Below are 18,659 nucleotides of genomic sequence, written 5' to 3' on the forward strand. Positions count from 1 at the left end.
AAGTAGAGAGAAGAGACAAAAAACTAATATTCATAAAGGATATTACAAATCTACTGTCGGTGGGAATTTCTAATAGAAACTGATGTGAATGTCTTTTGGTTTTCGAAAGCTTAACATAATAACAAGTGATCGATTATTTCAAATAGAAACTAAAGACCAGGAGATGTTGCTATTATTTAATACTTCAATAAAATAAAAAAGATTATACCACATCATTATTTTTAAACTATGAGCGGAGAACAGCAGTCATGAACAAGGACACTACTGCTGTGAAAAAGCTAAAAATTGCCCAAAAGCCTTCAGCTAAGCCATTATCCTTTGGAAAAAAGTGTTGAACTCCTTTCTTTTTTGGCGGTTTGAGCATCGGTGTTACAAAAACGAACCCATTAGGACCAATCAGGGACGGTGGCGGAGCTTGCATTGTTGCCAACTGCAGGTCTTTTGACGCAATTGCTTTATCGGCTGAGGATAGATCATCATAAGGGAGTCGAAAGATCGATCCTCTAGGTAATTCAATAGGCAAAGATGTTGGATTCTGAAATAATTAAATTATGTGTACTGTACCGCTTGCATACACTTACAATTCACGACCTAAATAATTTCTAGAAAGAACTCCGAGATCGGCCCCTCGTAAAATTTCTTGACACCCCCTGCCTATTCCTGAATTTTTCTTAGCAATTCTAATGCAAAAGAAAGTGATAAGTCATTATGAGTCTGGGTATTAAAGCAGACAACCGTTCTGAAGAATCTCCTGCTTCTGCTGTAATTCTAATTGTGTACCATAATACATTTTTCTTGAATTTACTTTTTTACTGCAGACACAGGCAGTTAAGATGGAATTTATTTTAGGGATCTAACATTTGATGGAGGGGGTATTTGAAAATAAAAATTATTTGAAAAATTGACGTAAAAAAGTTATTAGAGTGATTCATATGTATTGCATCACTATGTGTGGTTCATATTTTGAAGGGGGAGAGGAATATTCATCACAACAGCACAAAGTGTAACTGTGTGTAGGTTGTGTGAAGTCAAGCCTGGTTTCGAGGTTACCAAACCTTCTGTTTTGCTTAAAAAAGAAGTAACAAAAAATTTAAGGGAAATATCCACGTATAAAAAACCTTACACCGGGCCCTTTTTAGCTTGAGTACGAGCGTGTTTACATTTCGTTTTTGTATGATGTGTACACGGGTGTTAGCTTAAGACAAAAATTCTATTTCATCAAAGGTATTTGAGCGTATCATAAGTTTGATAAAGTCCTTTTTTTTTATTTAAGTGTCAAAGTCCTGGATTTACTCTTAAACCTCTAGGTTCCGTATGTTTCGCTAAAAACAAAATTAATTAAAATAAAAAATAAAAAGAAAAGAAAAATTCTGGCTAGCTGATGCTGAATATATGTTTTTTTTTATAGCAAATTTTATAAATTGAATACCAAATAGTTTTTTCAACAGGAAATTTCACCAAATACATACCTAGAACATTCTCCAAATCAAATATTAGACCAAACATTAAAATATCCCAAATGTTTATTTTTTCAGGGGATAATTTTCCCTGATACATAGAAAATAAAACAGGCAATATTTTTAATTTTAATTTTCTAATCATTGTTTATTTTATACATTTAACCAATTGAATGACATATTCTTGGGAGACATTGCGATAAATTACCTCAACAAGTGTTTCTAAGGCATGAGTGCAAAATTGTCCTCTTCAGAGGAGACTAGGGGCTCTCATTTGTGGTTTAATTAATATTTAAGGACGCGGTTGCTACCTTTCCAACGTCTTATGAGGATGTTTAGCTCTCCAAGAAGCTCATTGCTCGACCATTTCTATACTCTGGAAATATTGCTCCCTTCTCAAGGGATTTACCTTGTAATGTTGTTACATCTAAAAACTGCCAGTGTTCCACAACAAGAATTAAGGCTTGGTAACATGCTCTTAAGAAGAAGAAAAACTAATTGATAGGAGAAAAGCAAGGAACAAAATATATAAAAGTGGTTAGCCACTAAGCTCTAGGGAGCATTTGCGGCCAAAATGTGCAATAACCTCATTTATAAAACCGACAAGAGAAAAAAAAAAAAAAAACATTAGGAAAAAAAATTAAAGTTCCTATATGCACCCCTCTTCCACCCTCCAACTACAAATCATTGATCCTCATGCTCAGTGCAAAGTTTCGGAACCAGCGATTTGATAAAAATTATCTAGACTGAGCTAGTAAACCTAAATCGCCATTGGAAAGCATTCATGGCTTTCCCATTGTTTACATATAGTACTGGTTATTGGGAAGTATACAGACGTTTTCAAGAGGGATTTTTGTCTGGTGGAGGGGGGGGGTCAGAGAAGGGGGTTACGGGGGAGGATCTTTCCATGGAGGATGTTTTCTTGGGGGAAGGGACATTTCTATGAAGGGAATTTCTACGAACAGAAATTATTACATATATGAGGGGGTTCGCCTCCTATTCAATACCTCACTCTTTATGCCAAAGTTGTTTTAGTACTTTGAAAAGAGTTATCTATTCTAGTTAAACAGACTTTGTGATTCAGAGTTTGTGATTTGAACTTTAGAGTAAAGAGCGAGGTATTGACAAGGGGGCGAACTACCTAATATACGTAAGAAAAATATACAAATATAGAAGTTCGTTACGTAAGTTAATTCATAAGTTACCTCAGAACGAAATTTCGAGAAAGCCATTTAGTAAAAAAAAAAGTAAAATTAATATGCAAATTTTGTTTTAATTATTCATGTACGGTGACCCAAAATCAAAGCTGCATTAATTCAAAAACGCTCAGAAACTAAATAAAAAAACAAGTTTTTTTTAACTGAAAGTAAGGAGCGGCATTAAAACTTAAAACGAACAGAAATTATTCCATACGATATATGAAATTACTAATGTTTACACCATTGTTTACACGTTCTGATTCTCACTGTCTCGCATTTGCAGGTAATTCCCATTGCCGCTTATTCTTGAACCGCGTACTCCCTTGTTCTCGCTGTGACACATCTTTCAGCCGCATATTTCTTTGATTTTCCCTTTTGTTTTTGAGTAGTTTTAATTCTTCCTGCAGCTTATCTTCGAAACATATATTTCTTTGCTCTTTACTTTTGTTTTTGACTCGTTGTAACTGTTGCTGTCGGAAGTATTCTGACTGTATATACTTGTTCTTTATTATCGTTTATCATTATTTTAAATATTTTTTATTTTCCCCAGATACCACCAACCCTACGAACAGTTCTGTGTACAGTTATAATTAAGCTAAATTACCTGTTCCTATTTTGTGTCTGACTCCAAGATCCTTCTCCGGTAATGAATTTTCAAACTAACAAAATTTACCCTGTCTTCTTGGCTAATTTCGTTGCGATTCAGAATGCGAAGTTTCATTACATTTTCCGATAACTTTACACTCTGATTTCTTACGTCTAACATTCAGAAGCAGATGTTCAGAAAAAAGGTGTCAGGGTATTATGCGTATATATTATGTTTATTGGGACGGTAGAGTAGACGCTCTACATACTTTTATTTTCAAGGAATGTTGATGAAGATGTAGGGTGGGGTACCCACAAATTAGAAGGAGTAGCCACAGTCAAGACATATTATATATATTTTGTGGTTCAAATCTACAAAGAAGGTAAATGACCAAATAGGTAAAATTTTCAAACATGATTTATTTTGGGTTTCAAGCGAATTCAATTTCTAGCCCAAAAGTAGCGAGATTTAAAACATTATAGCCCAAAAACCCGCCTCACGGGTTTTTAGTAACTTGTCCCGCGAAGCTGAAGATTTTAAAGCCCAACCTGGCAACACTGACCGTGACTGCCCGAAATACAGTTTTTGCTCCTTGGATTTAGTCACCGTCGCCAGTCAACTTTTTCAGTTTAGTGCAAGGTTTGATGATAACAGGTTAGGTTATGCTTTTAACTCATTTCCTATATTCATAACCAAATTTAACCTAATCTAACTTCTAACCTAACTTTAATTTTTACCACCATAGCTTACATTTGCATAAGACTGAAAAAGCTGACTCGCAAAGCTAATTGAATCCAAGCAGCGAAGAAGGGATTTTGGACATTCACCGATGAATGCCGAAATTAACTAGATTTCGGACATTTACGGTAACATCTATATTTATGCTGTGATTCGTGGCTTGTAGGCCTTGGATAATTACCGTCATGGGTTTTAAGCCCACTATAAAGCTGACTTTTTCTTATCTTGCAAATTCATAAATTCTTGAAATAAATGACAATCTTGAAAACACTGCAGCTACATAGCTGATAAACAACTCTTGATGACAATTTGCTGAGTTAAGATGAGTGTGATATGATGAGTTAATACACGGGGTATATAACAAATTCTGAAAATATGGATGTTTTATGACGGGCTGGAATCAAAAACTGCTTCCCATGTACCTGCTAGGATGTAGGCTAAATTAGAAGGAAGCTACATTATATTCGTATATAAATGCTTCGAGCAGGGAAAAACAATACCATGCTTAATTTATCAACGAGAAAATGAAACCTTTATACTTGGATATGAAAGTGGTTTTGCGTTCTATATCTAGTCCAGGTGTTGTTATTGAAAAGGGAATTTATGCAAAGATTTCTATCGGGGTTGGAGGGGATATCATGGTTTTTTGAAGTAGTAAATAATATGTGAATAATTTGAAAACTAGAAGGATTTATGGAGATAATCGTAAAACAAAATATGACAGGTTTTGGAGCGGTCCCCACAGTCCTCTCAAATTACAAGCACATCCACTCCCTTGCTCCCTCTCAATATCATAGCGGGATTTTCAGCAATTCACGAACTTCTAGGGGGGGAGTGTATTTCTCAAAGTCTAGAGGGAAATTTTGTTGTCTTATCAATTTTTTCCAGTAAAAATACGATAAAAAGTTATTTCTCAATGAATATACGTAATTTACGTAATTCAAGGCTTTCAAGTATAAAAGATCTAAAAATGCATAAATATGTTTTTAATTCTAAAGTTTTACCTAGTATCCATTACGGAGCTGAACTCTGGGGGCATGACCCGGCAGCACAATTGGAATCAATTCAGCTGCAACACTTTAAAAGATTAATTGGTCTTCACGTAACGACCCACAGTCAGGCAATAAAAGGTGACCTTGGAATATTTTCGTTGAGAATGAGTAAATTAGCACAGATGATCCGGTATTGGCTAAGAATTCTAAGTCTGCCAGAGGACAGGTTAGCAAAAGCAGCTTATCTGGAGATGCTACAGTCGAAATGTAAAAGATCGCGGCCGTATCAAATAAAAAATGTTTTAGATGGATTAGGATTATCCTATATTTGGAATGAAGGGCTAGGACCCTCAGATCAGGGTGAGCCGTTTTTGGCTATGATTATAGAAAGAATAAAAGACCAGGAAGTCCAAGTGTGGACCCAGGCAGTCAAAACATCTGAAATATTGAAGTTTTCTTTCCATGTAAAAGAGATATTTGGATTTGAATATTGTTTTAAACTAGGATTACCGGGGGAGACATTGAGGACTTGGTATTGGATCTAAAGGAATTGCCTGCCACTTAAAAAAATGAAAAAAGAGTATTTCAAAGAAAAAGGGTGGCCCCAGATGCAGATTACTCTTTCCCCAGATGTAACCTAGGTATTGAGGATGTGGCCCCTATTCTCACCGATTTCCAGCAACTTTTATATTAAGGGAAAATTTTTTTGTGGGTGTTAAGTTGGTGTGCCGGGGTAGCCTTAACACGACTGTAAAAAGGACAATCAGGCAGTTATGTAAATATGTAAATGAAGCGTTGACATCAATGAGTGGAACTTGATATTTATGTTATTTTTCTTGTGGAGTGTAATTAAGAATACTGTTCTGTATGGCCTGTTTTTTTTTGGCTTATAATAAATTATTATTATTATACAAAACACTATCAATATCTGGAGGGGGGAATTCTAGGGGGCTATTGCCCCTCCTGTTATACCCTTAAATTTTCTACTATGTCTTGTATATATGTTTGTCCATATTTAGTTTTGTTGATATCATACGACAATGAAATAGTGGCTGCCATTTTACTCCTTCCCCCTCTTCAGAATTACTCTTGTCACGCAACAAAAATGTGACCAGGTCGGTATCTTATGAAATAAACAGTGTATGCACTTGTCATTCGCTCTCGGAGACAGCGATTTTTCGGATATAATCACCAAACAAATACATTCGTCCCGGTTGAAAAGGATAAAATGAAGGTTAGTATATTAAAAAGTAAGAAATTCGAGCTTACCACAATCATTTCCGCTTCATATACACATTACAATACAAGAAAACTTATTCAATACTGAAACTTAGCTGAAATCATTGAAGACTTTTGTCGTACCTAGATATTTAAATAGTCTTCAGTATAATTTGCGAATGACCTATAAAAATCTAATTTCGTAACCATAGGTAGTCTATTAAAACCGTCTTTAAGTTATTAAAATTCAATATGGGAAGATAAAATATCTAAGGTTAAGACTTTTCAAAACGGATTGCATTTATTATATTATGAAAGGACATTGGTTAACATACTTTGTAAAATCATTTTGTAACGTCATAAAACCGGTTATATTTTTTACATTCCGATATATTTCCAGTAAAGCTTCAGTTTCAAAGTTTAACTTAGTGATCAGTAGCATGTATTCATGGTAATGGATGGGAATGGGGATGCATATTACAAAATCTATTGAGGGCAATTCTGTTGTTTTTCAATGAAAATACCAAGAAGCCGTTTTTCAATGAAAATACCATAAAATGTACTTTTCAGAATCTCGGGGAGAAGGCAAATACCCCCAACTAAATTGACACCACTGGTAGAGGGAAATTGAGGTGGTCGGCAATTCCTTCTTATGTTGTGTTATTTCTCTCCGTTTGAAGTATAGGCTCTTTGATCCTATTTGAGAACATATTTTTGGTACTTATGTGTTATATGATACACACTCGAGAACTTGTATCGCGAACATGAGACATTATCTGGTTTTTATACCTGACAAATAGCTTCAGCTCGTTGGGAAACTACATTGTAGTTATATTTCAATTAAATTTTTGGTTGGGACCTTGGTTAGGTTACGTATTTAATATAATGCGCTCTGGGCGGCCCCTTCCATTATTCTTTGTTGTAGTTTTCATCTCTGGTAGTTTCTTTCATATCTGGATAGTAAAGAAGCATGGGATATATCATAGTTATTTTCTCCAAATTATTGGGGGGAGCATCTGACACCCCCCCCCGAAACGACGCCCCTAGCAAGAAAGTCATAGGATGACCAGTATAATATTAATGAAACTACCACTAATAGCGACCAAACCTTTAGAAATTGTTTGGTCCTTATGAAGCTTTTCGATGTCTGAATTTGAACTCTCATGCCTGGACAACCTTGTGCCCTTGCCTTATTACAGTCGCAATTGTCCACAAGACTACAGCGTATGAACGACTACAGCGACAATTATCTACGCCGTTCGTGATGGTCTAGACTGTTCAGTTCAACCTTTAATGACGAATGAGAGTCAAAGCACAGTATAAAGTTATACCAGTAGCGACCTCTTTTTTCAAACATGACACATATCTTACACCGCGCGTAAGGAACCTGAGCATATACGTCACAACCTTAGTTCAGTTGATACCTGGCATTCAATCAGATCCACAGTTTAAGGATACACCAATACCAGTGGCGACTTCTCATTCCTAACATTACACGCATTTGAACACACATACAGCGCGTATCGATCCTTGGCAAATACGTCAGAACCTTAGTTCAGTTGCTACCTGGCATTCAATCAGATAACAGGCTAATGACACCTGGAAAATGTATTGTCGATGGCTGCAAAAGCAGCGGGAAAAACCGTGGCGTGGGGATATCTTTGCATGGAATTCCTGTAAATAAGTAAATATCTCTATTTTATATTCATAAATAAAATATAAGTATCTATAACTTTAGAATATATATTTATAGCTCTATGTATATATGCGGCACATAACTTTAGGAGGTGGTATAGCCTATTTAAAATATGCGAGTAGATCCTTTAGATAGCCCTAGTTTTTAAATCTATGCTTGCTACAAGAGAATATGAGGGTAAATATCTACCAAATCATATTATTGACTTACGCATAAAGTGAACATACCACTTGATGCCTTTTTTTATGCTGATTACGAATATAATAATCATTTCTATCGGAAATGAATTTCAGCCCCCCCCGATATATGCAAATTGAGGGTATATATTCCTACATTAGGGGGGTGGGGGTAAAGTTTAAACTTACCTCCCATTTACATCAGAAACAACATTTGCCCCCCCCCCCCTAGTGTAGAAATATATACCCTGAATTGGCATATATAGGGGGGGGGGGCTGAAATTCATTTCCGATAGAAATTATTATTATATTCATAATCAGCATAAAAGAAGGCATCGAGTGGTATATTCACTTTATGCGTAAGTCAATAATATGATTTGGTGGATATTTACCGGTATGAGTATCAAGGGGGGCCGTATCCAGGGGGGGGGGGTTTACCCGGTTTGACCCCCCCCCCCGAAATTTCGACCGAGTCGAAAATTAGTAAAACCTAGGTAAAAATCAGTAAAATTAGTTGGAAACTGAGTCAAAAATTAGTAACCCCTCCCCCTCCCGAAAAAAATCCTGGATCCGCCCTTGTTTCGAGCCTACTTTTTAGAAAACTAGCCTAACTTTCGTCATTAAATTTTGGTGTAAGGTTGGCTAGATGTTCTATCTCGTGCCGAAGGTAAAACTTAAAATGTTTTCAAAAAGTGGCACAATTTTGTCAAAATCCTGGGGAAGGGTGGTCAGGGCCGGATAAAGGGCGATTGGGCCCAACCAGGCCCCGCGTTACCATCAAAATGAAAAAATAGGTTTGAAATTTAAAGCAAATTGTTTTTGACGATAAGGGATAAATTATGAGTTATTGAAATGACTATTTTCAGTTTGCATTGCTGGATGAGATTTGTCAATAAATTTATTATTATATAATAGGGAATTTTAAGAAATTGGCGGATCTTAGAAATAAGTGTTTTTCGTTAGTATTGGCAGATAGAAGGTGGGTGGAAGGGATTGTAGGATCACGAGTTAAAATGACATTAAGGAATTTGGCCAAGTATGTTGATGAAGGGCTGATACATCGTGAAAGATGTATCTCTTTATAAATATTTTCGTGAAGATTCATATATAAGTGCGTTTTTTTTAATTTTTTTGTTGGTTTTGTTATGTTTATGTCCTGTTTTTTTCCTATGGCCCGATGGCTTTCTTTGGAAATACATACATACATATGCTCTATAATATAGAAAACTGACACCCGTAAAAGGTCAAGCAGAATTAATGACTTTAATCGGGATAGTTTTATACGCTATTACAGATATTCTGCTCTACGTACTTGAACTTTTTTACATACGTAAACTACTATGCATGTGAATCTTATTTAAATATTAGATATTTATAGAAGGCCTCACACCTATTTAATCTGGTACTGTGGGCGGTGGTAATGTTGGAGCCGATTTTTCGAACTCAAGCAAAAATCACAGTGAAAACTGAATTTTTTATAAAATAACTAGATTGACAATACCATCTAAGCGAGGAACTTTCAATGGTTTTCCAAATCAACTTGAAAACTGATATTTTTTTTAATAACTAGATTGACAAGTGAAAATCACAGTTAAAACTGAAAAATGAGTCCTAGAGTACCATAAAGGTAAATATATACTAGGCCCGTTTTTTAGCACTAAGATCTTACATCTTTCTGCAAAGATTATCGTTTTTTAACTCATCTTTGTTCTAAGATCTTACAGCTCACTGATATTAGCAAAAAGTGTGAAGACTGCCACTGTTTTGCCATATAGAACAATGATGAGAGAACTTTGATGATGTACTCATCATTGTTCTCAAACCGCTGATCAGAGCAGAATGATGAAAGACGTTTGCACAAAAACGACCAAAGATGTAAGATCTTAGCACATTGATGAGTGAAAAAACAGGCCTACTAAAGAAAACTGACCGATTTCTGGAGATGCTTGAATTATGTATGCTTATCTTAGTTTTGAAACTATTTTAGTACTGTCGCCAATTCTTTCTCACAAAGTAAATTTTCCTTCACATCCAAGGTATCACAAACTTTTTCATTTTCTTCTATATCTTTTCCTGTAACTCTATCTCGGTACTTATCACAATTTATTATTTTACAATACTGAAATAGCTTTTGAAGAAAAGGAGAAAACACGCTTCAAAATGTTATAAATCTCGATGAAAATTGCATCATAAGACGGAATGGGTGTCAAAACTCGAAAATGAATTAATATTAGTTAAAACTAAAAAGTGAGTCACAGAGCAGGCCTATCATAAAGATTCACTAAAGAAAACTGACCTATTTCTGGGGATGATTGAATCATGTAGGGATATCTTAGTTTTGAAAATATTTTGAAGAATCTAAATTTGAAGAAGAACAGTATTTTAATACAAAACTCTTTTCAGAGTCATAGAATGGCTGACTGCAGTGCACACGACCGACCTCTTACTGTTGAACTCAGTTGATTCAATAGTCAGAAACAAACGAATATGCTCAAGGCATTTCCAGCAAAGTTCCTTTTTTGAGCAAAGTGCATCAAGCTTAAGAGTTTACCTCAAACCAGACGCCGTTCCTTCTATATTTGACACAACAGGTAAGCTAGATTCTTTGTAATTGAAATAAAGTTCTTTTACATCCTGATACAATAAGGTAAATTTCTTTCGATTAAGGCTAAGCCCTAATTTCTTATAACAAATACTGTATGTAAACAATGGGCAAATGTCATAACCTGCGGCCCTTCTTCTGATTCTTCTGGGATCATGTCATTTCCAAAGACCCAGATATTTTGCCTTTCAATTCACAGCATAAATAATATATAATATTATAATATTTAGCATATAATATTAATCCTGTACTTGTTTTGTTTTTTAGTTTTTTTTTTTCTCCCGTGTTTTGAGTTGTCATTATTTAGATGGTTTTATCTTTAAAATGATTTTCTTTCCTTAAAGTTTTGTTTCTTCCCGTTTAGAAAGGCTCTCGGGCGCAAAGCCTTTCACCCATTGAGAAAGGCTCCCGGACGTGAAGCCTTTCTCCCGTTGAGAAAGGCTCCCAGACGTGGAGCCGAAATATTTGTATCTTTTTATTTTTATCTATTAATGATTTTTTTTGCATTCCCCTATTTTCCACTGTTTTATTTAAGTTAAACCCCGTTCTTCCTTCTTAGTTTTTGAAAGACTTTTTGAAAAAAGGGCATGGAAGGGGGGCTAGTTGCCCTTAAGTTTTTTTTTGTCACTGAAAAAGGGCACGATAACTTTTAATTTCCGTTCGAATGAAAGTTATGATCGTTACGTTGGTTCGCTACGAACACCCCTGGGAAGACAAACAAATAAAGATGGGTTTTCTAATACGCTAAATATGAAGGTGTGGTTTGTTTTTAGATTCATTGATTTTTAGAGGGTGTTTCCCACTTTTTTCAAAATTTTAAGAATTTTCTCAGGCTCATAGCCTTTGATTTGTGACATTAGATTCAAGGTTCAACAACTTTACTAAGAATGATTCATGCCGGCTTGACGACCGGTTACAAATAAAGCACATGTATGCTTGAAAAACGCAACCAGTACACATTTACTAAATTATAAAACTAACCAAATCATCACTGAAATAAACACAAATAAAGAACAATAAAAAAAAAGATAATGATAATAATTACTGAATAATAAATTATGAAAAAAAAATAATGAAAAAAGTAATATAATAAAACGAATATATTAATAACAGAACAAAAAACAAAATTACTTAATTTGTTCTTTCTCGTCTTCCAACCCCACACTCACCAACCGCCCGCAAGGAGATGCTTCTTTAACCGGTTTTTAAATTGCGGGACATTTTCCGCTTCCCGAATTGAGTCTGGAAAAGTATTCCAGACCACCGGACCCGAGTGCCTTGCTACATGGCTAGAACGAACCGTACTTCTTGGCTCAGGTCTCCAGCATTTCTTGTAGCATATCCATGATAAAATGAGTTAAAACGAAAGAAATTACTAAAAACATCAGGCGCTAAACCATTCAAACTCTGAAACACAAAAATACCAATCTTAAAATATCTAATCTGACCTATATTCAAAATCTTAAGTTTCCTAAAAATCGACTCTGTACTTAAAACTCCTGTATCATACTTACCAATTAATGTCACTGCTTTATTTTGCTGAATCTGCACTCCTTTAAAATTGCACGTAAAATTACTAGCCCAAATCATACATCCATAATTTATATACAGTGCAATTAAAGAATGGTATAAAAGAACTAAAATATGAGAAGGTAGAAAATGTTGAAAACGTCTTAAAATCCCAAGGCCACAGGCTACCTTACACGCAACCACATCACCGTGTCTTCTCCAGCTGAGGTTCTGATCGAGAATGAATCCTAGGTAACGCACTTCCTCAACCAGCTTTAGTACATCACCATTTATTGCTATTTCACTGGGAAGATTTGGAGATACACCAGTCCGACTAAACAGAATATATTTACTCTTTGCCGCGTTAATGCTATGTAAGCTAATGCCTACAAAGTCAGTCAACACTTGCAGAGCTCTGTTTAATTTCTGAACCAATTTTTCAAGAGTCTTCGCTGCCACAACAAGTGTTGTATCGTCTGCGAAAGATGTCATAGACGCACCAGGAATATAAAACCGCACACTGTCAACATACACTAAATACAACAGGGGTCCTAACACGGAACCCTGGGTAACTCCACAAGAAACAGGGAAAAACTTAGAAAACTTTTCGCCTAGATTTACCCTAACTGACTTTTCATTCAAATACGAACTAAACCAATCCGAACATCCCCCTTTTACACCCAAATCCCTTAACCTATCCAATGAAATACAAAAATCAACGGCATCAAGCGCTTTTTTAAACTCAATAAAAAAACTAAGACAATATTCACCCTTTTCAAAAGCTAAATTTATATTTTTTAAAAGATGTTGTACAGCGTGCAAAGTCGAATAGCCCTTTCGGAATCCATACTGGCCATCATACAATGCATGTAGTCTCGTGAGGTGGTCATACAGTCTTCCCTGGATAACTTTCTCATAAACTTACGAAAACAGTGGTAAGATAGAGATAGTCCTCCAATTAGATATATCCATTTGAGTACCCCATTTGTAGAGAGGGAGAATATTTGCTGTTTTCAATAATTTTGGAAATACTCCCTTCTCCATTGATAATTTTATTAGGTGCACTAGCATAGGAAGAATGTTCACCAGAATTGATCGAATAGTCTTCAGGTTAGCACTATCTAACCCGGCACTGTTGGATCCAATCGAGATGACGATCTTTGTTAATTCATATGAATCACAGGGACGAAATTCCATTTCCGTTCCCTCGAAGCTGTCCCAAAGCTGTTTAAATGAGCATTATCTTCCTCCTTTGAAGATCTCAGATAATCCTGAAACGCACTGTCACGCTGTTCAAATAAGTTAACTAGCTCTTCATTGGCCCATGGTTTTCTCGGTATATTGGGTCTCTGTCTGAGTTTCTTTAGGGGACAAGTTTTGTCATATGCAGTAGTTATGATGCTACTAAATTGCTCAAAAGCTTCACAGGGGTCATTCTGGTTCAATACATTCTGGTTACAGATTCATACAGATTGCAGATTGAATACAGATTCCAAACATGTTGCACTTATTTCTTCTTTAAACTTCCGAATGTTTTCAGGCTTAATCTCTCGAACAATTTTTTTTTGCTTTTTTTGGCGTGACACTTGTAAATCTAAACTAAATACCACTGGAAAATGATCAGATGCCGAATTCACTACAATATTAGAAAACGTCTTTCGGATATACTTTGAAGAGACAAACATATTGTCAATCAGGGTAGCAGAGTGGTCCGTGATCCTAGTAGGAATTGTTACAGTGGGAAAAAGATCATTAGAAACCATAAAATTTAAAAAATCTAAATTAAAACTACGTGTAGATAAAAGATCAAAATTAAAATCACCCATACATATTAACTCTTGCTGTGACTTCTGAACTATCATAAGAAGACTTTGGCAACCTTCTGTGAATTCCTCATACGGCGCACTTGGAGGTTTATAAATTACTGATAGGATAATTTTTCTCACACCAAGCCTTATACCAATCTCAATTTCAATAGAAAGTATTTCTACCTTACCTTCTCTCCAGACATCAAGATCCTTCCTGGGCTACCATTTAAGTGAATCACTTACTATCATACCGAGTCCGCCGCGGTTCATTGAAGCTCTACTCCTCGTGGTAAGCTGAGAGCATGGAAATTTAAAAGACGAGAGAGGACTATCCTGACTCAAAAATGTTTCACAAAGGGCCATAACATGGAGATTCCTACATTTCAAAAGAAAATCCAATATCTCATCATACGAAGAAGTAAAGAGGCAGTTCCACGAACACGCATTAAAACCAGCATTTTGCATAATTCCAAGATAAGAAGAATCACAATATTTACTAAACTGCAAAGGTCTATAACTCACTGTAGACTCTTCATTCGCCAAATCCGAAAGTAAATAACTATCAATATCAAGCGGGCAACTTTCCAAATGGCTCAGCCTCGATATGGTACCGATTGGTACATGACACATATTTATATCTAACACTAAATAATAAACACTTTCATAACTTTCATTGTGAGAAAAAAAAAATAATAAAAGACAAAAAAGGCGCAGCTGAGCTCTCGGAACAGATAAATAATAATAAATGAAAAGAGAACAAAACATTGATAGATAATAAACCAAAAACAACAAAATAAGCACAACCAACTAAAAGCGATCCGCCAGTGACCGAATCCTGCGAGCAATGGTGTATGTTGGTAGTTTTGCAAGAATTAGCCCACGATCAGACCAGACATTTCGCACTCCAAAACTGTCCCTTGCCGTATTCAGAATGTCCTGACGGTATTTCGTTAGGGTCTCAGAGACGGAAATGCCAGACTTAACAAGTTTAGTTTTGCTCTTGAAAATTTTCTTTGACATTTCGCTGCTTCTCAATTTCACAAACCCCGGTGCAATATCTCTTTGGGCTTGTGCAGTAGAATTATTTAAACGGTAGCGGTAAATATTCTGAATGTCATTTCGCGAAAAACTGGTGACTCCCATTTTCTGTGTTAGGATATTCATAGTTGTTGCTTTCAAATCTTCACCCGGTAACTGCTTCACACCGTTGAAAGCTAGGCTATCTAGAAGCTTTTCTTGTTCAAAATCATCTATTCTACTTTCCATCTGTTCCACGCGATTTTCCAACCCTTGAACTTCTGCTTTCAAACTTTTGTATGACTGTAATATGCTCTGAAACTTTGGTGTAAACTCAAGGGACACTGAGTCATAGATTTCACTAATTATCGTCTCGCACGGTTGCTTTAGAGAATCACCACTTTTCTGTCGTTTATCCCCGCACTTTTTTAAAACCTTCTCAGTAATTAATTCCATCATTGGTTTTTGCGTTCTTGCAATCTCATCCTCGCTAGCAACAATTCTCTCCAACAGCTGAGATGATGAGCTCGCTGGTTCCCTGATTTCAAGCGCAGCGTACGATTTGCTTTGTTTGTAGATTTTGGGAAAGTTATTAGCTTCTTCAAACGCAAGCTTTACTCCTTTTCCCGGTTTTTGCGACGCTTTCTTTATATTATCTTCATACGATACTAAACTTTTTTTCAGTGAGTCTTATTTCCTTGTGATCTCCGTAGCAGAAAACAATGAAGTTTTCTTGGCCTTTGCTATCTTTAACGATCCGCAGGACTCTGACTGACCATAACGGGAATCCTTGGAAATGAGCTAGGGCTAATTCAAACTTTTTAAAGGACATCTTGAAGAAACAAACGAGAAAAAATCCGAAATCACTTATTTTTTACTGAGCAGGCCCACGGATGGCATTGGCGATCACCTTCGTGGCTTGTGGCCCGATGGACCGTGGAGACCTGCAAACGTTTATTCGATCGTACTCTGGCATCCAAAGCAACAGATATAATATGATCCAAAGCAAATTGTTCACTGCTCTATACAGTATTGTACACAATTTCACTTGCTGCGCTATAAAATAAATATACAAACAATAATCCTCTTTGAAAACTGGCTAAACAATATAAACTGGTTTAGATATTAATAGGTCAAAGACTGAAACAAGACTGAATTATATTTAATTTAATGAATATTATATATTTTGAATCAGCATAATAAGCCAATTCTTTTATTATATCCATGTATATAGAACTTCAGTTTTTAGAGTTCGATTATTATTGAGCCGCGTCGCTCCTTACTTAAAGTTCGTTACCACGAACTGTTGGATAGCAAAACATACGACACTTGATCATTAAGATCAAAAACGGCGGTGGTTATCTCCATTTCATGGCCCTTCAGCCAGTAAGTGCAATGAGGGGGGGGAGTTGGAGGATATAAGAATGGTGTTGAAATTACAAGTTATAAAGGTTTTTATCCCATGAAAGCGCAGCACTTCATTATATATTGCGTTATTTTTTTTATTATCTTTTTTCATTACAGAGGTTGGAGTTGAGGATGCTGCTTGTGGAACAACAAGCATGCATGAAGATAGAAGTCATGCTTTCGATATGATGCAAGTTAAATTTAATGCCTTGGGGCGTCAACTTCTGTCGCACCCACGAACCCCCACGAGTTGGTTGCAGCCTATATTAGAAGTTCTTTCAGCCACAGTATAAATATTATGAATTTCAATTTTTTTTAATGTGATAATTTTCAAAAATATCTACTTGTCAATAAATATAAAATTATCTAACTTACCTATTTATTGTTTAGAGACACATGTTTTATTCGTCTGGAGAAAGAATTTACTTTACTTCACTTCCCTCTTGGAAAGAAGGACTTGTAGAAGTTACCCTCTACTAATTTTTATTCTTATAAAGAAAAAAAGTTTTTCTTTTTATTTTACTGATTAGCCTATAGTTTAATTGGATGTCTGCTAATTGAGTCGCGAATAGAAAACACCAAAAAAAAACAGGTTTCCCATAAGCTTATCGTGACTTGTACATCGGAATCGCGCGTGCGCGAAGTAACGATGAAGAAACTTATTGGAAAATAGTGCGGGGTATGAATCTTGTGTGGTTTTAGATCTGAGTCACATATTTTTTAATGGAGAGTATAGCTTTTGTCGCTACTGTATATTCTCTTTATTGTGAGTCAAAGTTTGAGGCATAGTTTTTTTTTGAAACTAGGGAAGATGAAAGCTTGGACTAGTAGTTCTCCACAAAAGGGATCTGAAAAGAATACAAAGACATAGTATTAGTAGAGAATAGTGGAGAACAAAATGGTGCTGAAATAAGTTTTTCAAACCAATTTCTCGGCATTTTAGTTTTCCGCTGCTAAAATAGTGTGATGCGAAAATCAAGCGAAAAACTCTGTCGTTCATAATCCTCGGCTTTCTCTATCAACATGTCGTCCCCTGAGAGCGGTTTTGTCGTAACTAAGGTTTACAAAATTCCGAGAAAAACGACTTTGAAAATTTCCCCTTTGCTGGAACTTACACGGTACAACCGATTTTCTTCGCAAATACATCAAAAAAAAGAGAAAAAATAACAAGGAAGGTCTCCCGAATATGAGATGGAAAAGGTAAAGTTTTCATTGTCGAAACTTGAAATGAAATACAGATACGACAATCCGCCCTTAACGAAATGGGAGTAAACTTAGATACGATAAAATGGTGTGGGCTGCCTATTCTTTTCACCATGAAGATACGACAAACGAGTTCTCATGCAGCAATACTATTTGAAAAAGTATAAAAATTACAAAAAACGTCAGAAACGTTTATTTTTTGTTGAGTTTCTTTGCCGGCCGCCCTTTTTCTTCAGTGGAATCCTCCTCTGGACCGGGATCTCGCGTAGACGGAGAGGCTTCCAAACGTTCAGCATCCCCCTTGGCCTTGTAGTACTGTTCAATCTTGGTTTCAAAATACTCCTTGTCTTGGTTGGGGATGAACTTCAAGAGATACTTGACATCTTTGATTTTCGCCTCAGGTAGATCAATCTTTTTGCCACAAAGTTTGGTCAAAACAAGACGTTCAACAACACGGACAGCCGAAGTGTTGGGACACTTTTTAACCGAAGTACATTCTTGTGATATAGTAGCCATTTGCAAGTCTCCAGAGAAGGAAGTTTTGAACCAAACTCTCTTAGTGTTATCCTGACGGAACTCAAGTCGTTTTACCTTTGAATACGGTACCAACGAGTACTTGTACAGCTTTGCTGGCTTTTGAAAGTCAAAGAACTTTGACTGGGTCATTTGCAGGACATTAAAAGGATGTATCCTTCTTACTTTCAGTAACTTCCTCACCAGATCTAGTTGGGAAAACAAATCAAGATGCTTTAGCCCCCGCTCAATAGTGCTATGTACAGCATCAACCTCCTGTATACTCGAATGACCTGGTTCACAATACTTCATAACCACTTGTTCTAAGCGCGGAAATTTTCTTAGAACATCTTGGATGGCGAAGCTTATAATTGAGTTTCGGTTCTGGGACACGCAGGAGTCCGACCAAGTAATTAACTGGCAGATATCAGGGTAAGTATCAAGGACTTTTTCCAGTATGGCCACTAGTCCACTAGCTATTTCGTTTGCTCCACGTCCAGCATCAAACTCGGACCAAATGCAACAGTATACCTCATTG

The 18,659-nt window shown here is 36.1% G+C and overlaps 1 protein-coding gene across 3 annotated transcripts; it reads right to left on the reverse strand.

Moving 5' to 3' along the window:
* Positions 1 to 200: 200 nt before the first annotated feature.
* LOC148941354 (uncharacterized) lies at positions 201 to 14,302 on the reverse strand. Of its 3 annotated transcripts, none has more exons than XM_089104377.1 (2): positions 14,225 to 14,302; positions 201 to 535 (listed from the first exon to the last, which is right to left on the reverse strand). In XM_089104377.1, the coding sequence occupies exons 1-2, from the start codon at positions 14,249 to 14,251 to the stop codon at positions 227 to 229; spliced, it is 336 nt and encodes a 111-aa protein (XP_088960503.1). In that variant the 5' UTR covers positions 14,252 to 14,302; the 3' UTR covers positions 201 to 226. The 3 variants fall into 3 exon arrangements, with proteins under 3 accessions (XP_088960503.1, XP_088960504.1, XP_088960505.1); XM_089104378.1 differs by lacking the exon at positions 14,225 to 14,302 and adding an exon at positions 14,170 to 14,209; XM_089104379.1 differs by lacking the exon at positions 14,225 to 14,302 and adding an exon at positions 6,242 to 6,345.
* Positions 14,303 to 18,659: the final 4,357 nt, after the last annotated feature.

The sequence above is a fragment of the Artemia sp. Qi Xiang Cuo genome, chromosome 18, assembly GCF_049724085.1.
Source record: "Artemia sp. Qi Xiang Cuo chromosome 18, ASM4972408v1, whole genome shotgun sequence".
NCBI lineage: Eukaryota > Metazoa > Arthropoda > Branchiopoda > Anostraca > Artemiidae > Artemia > Artemia sp. Qi Xiang Cuo.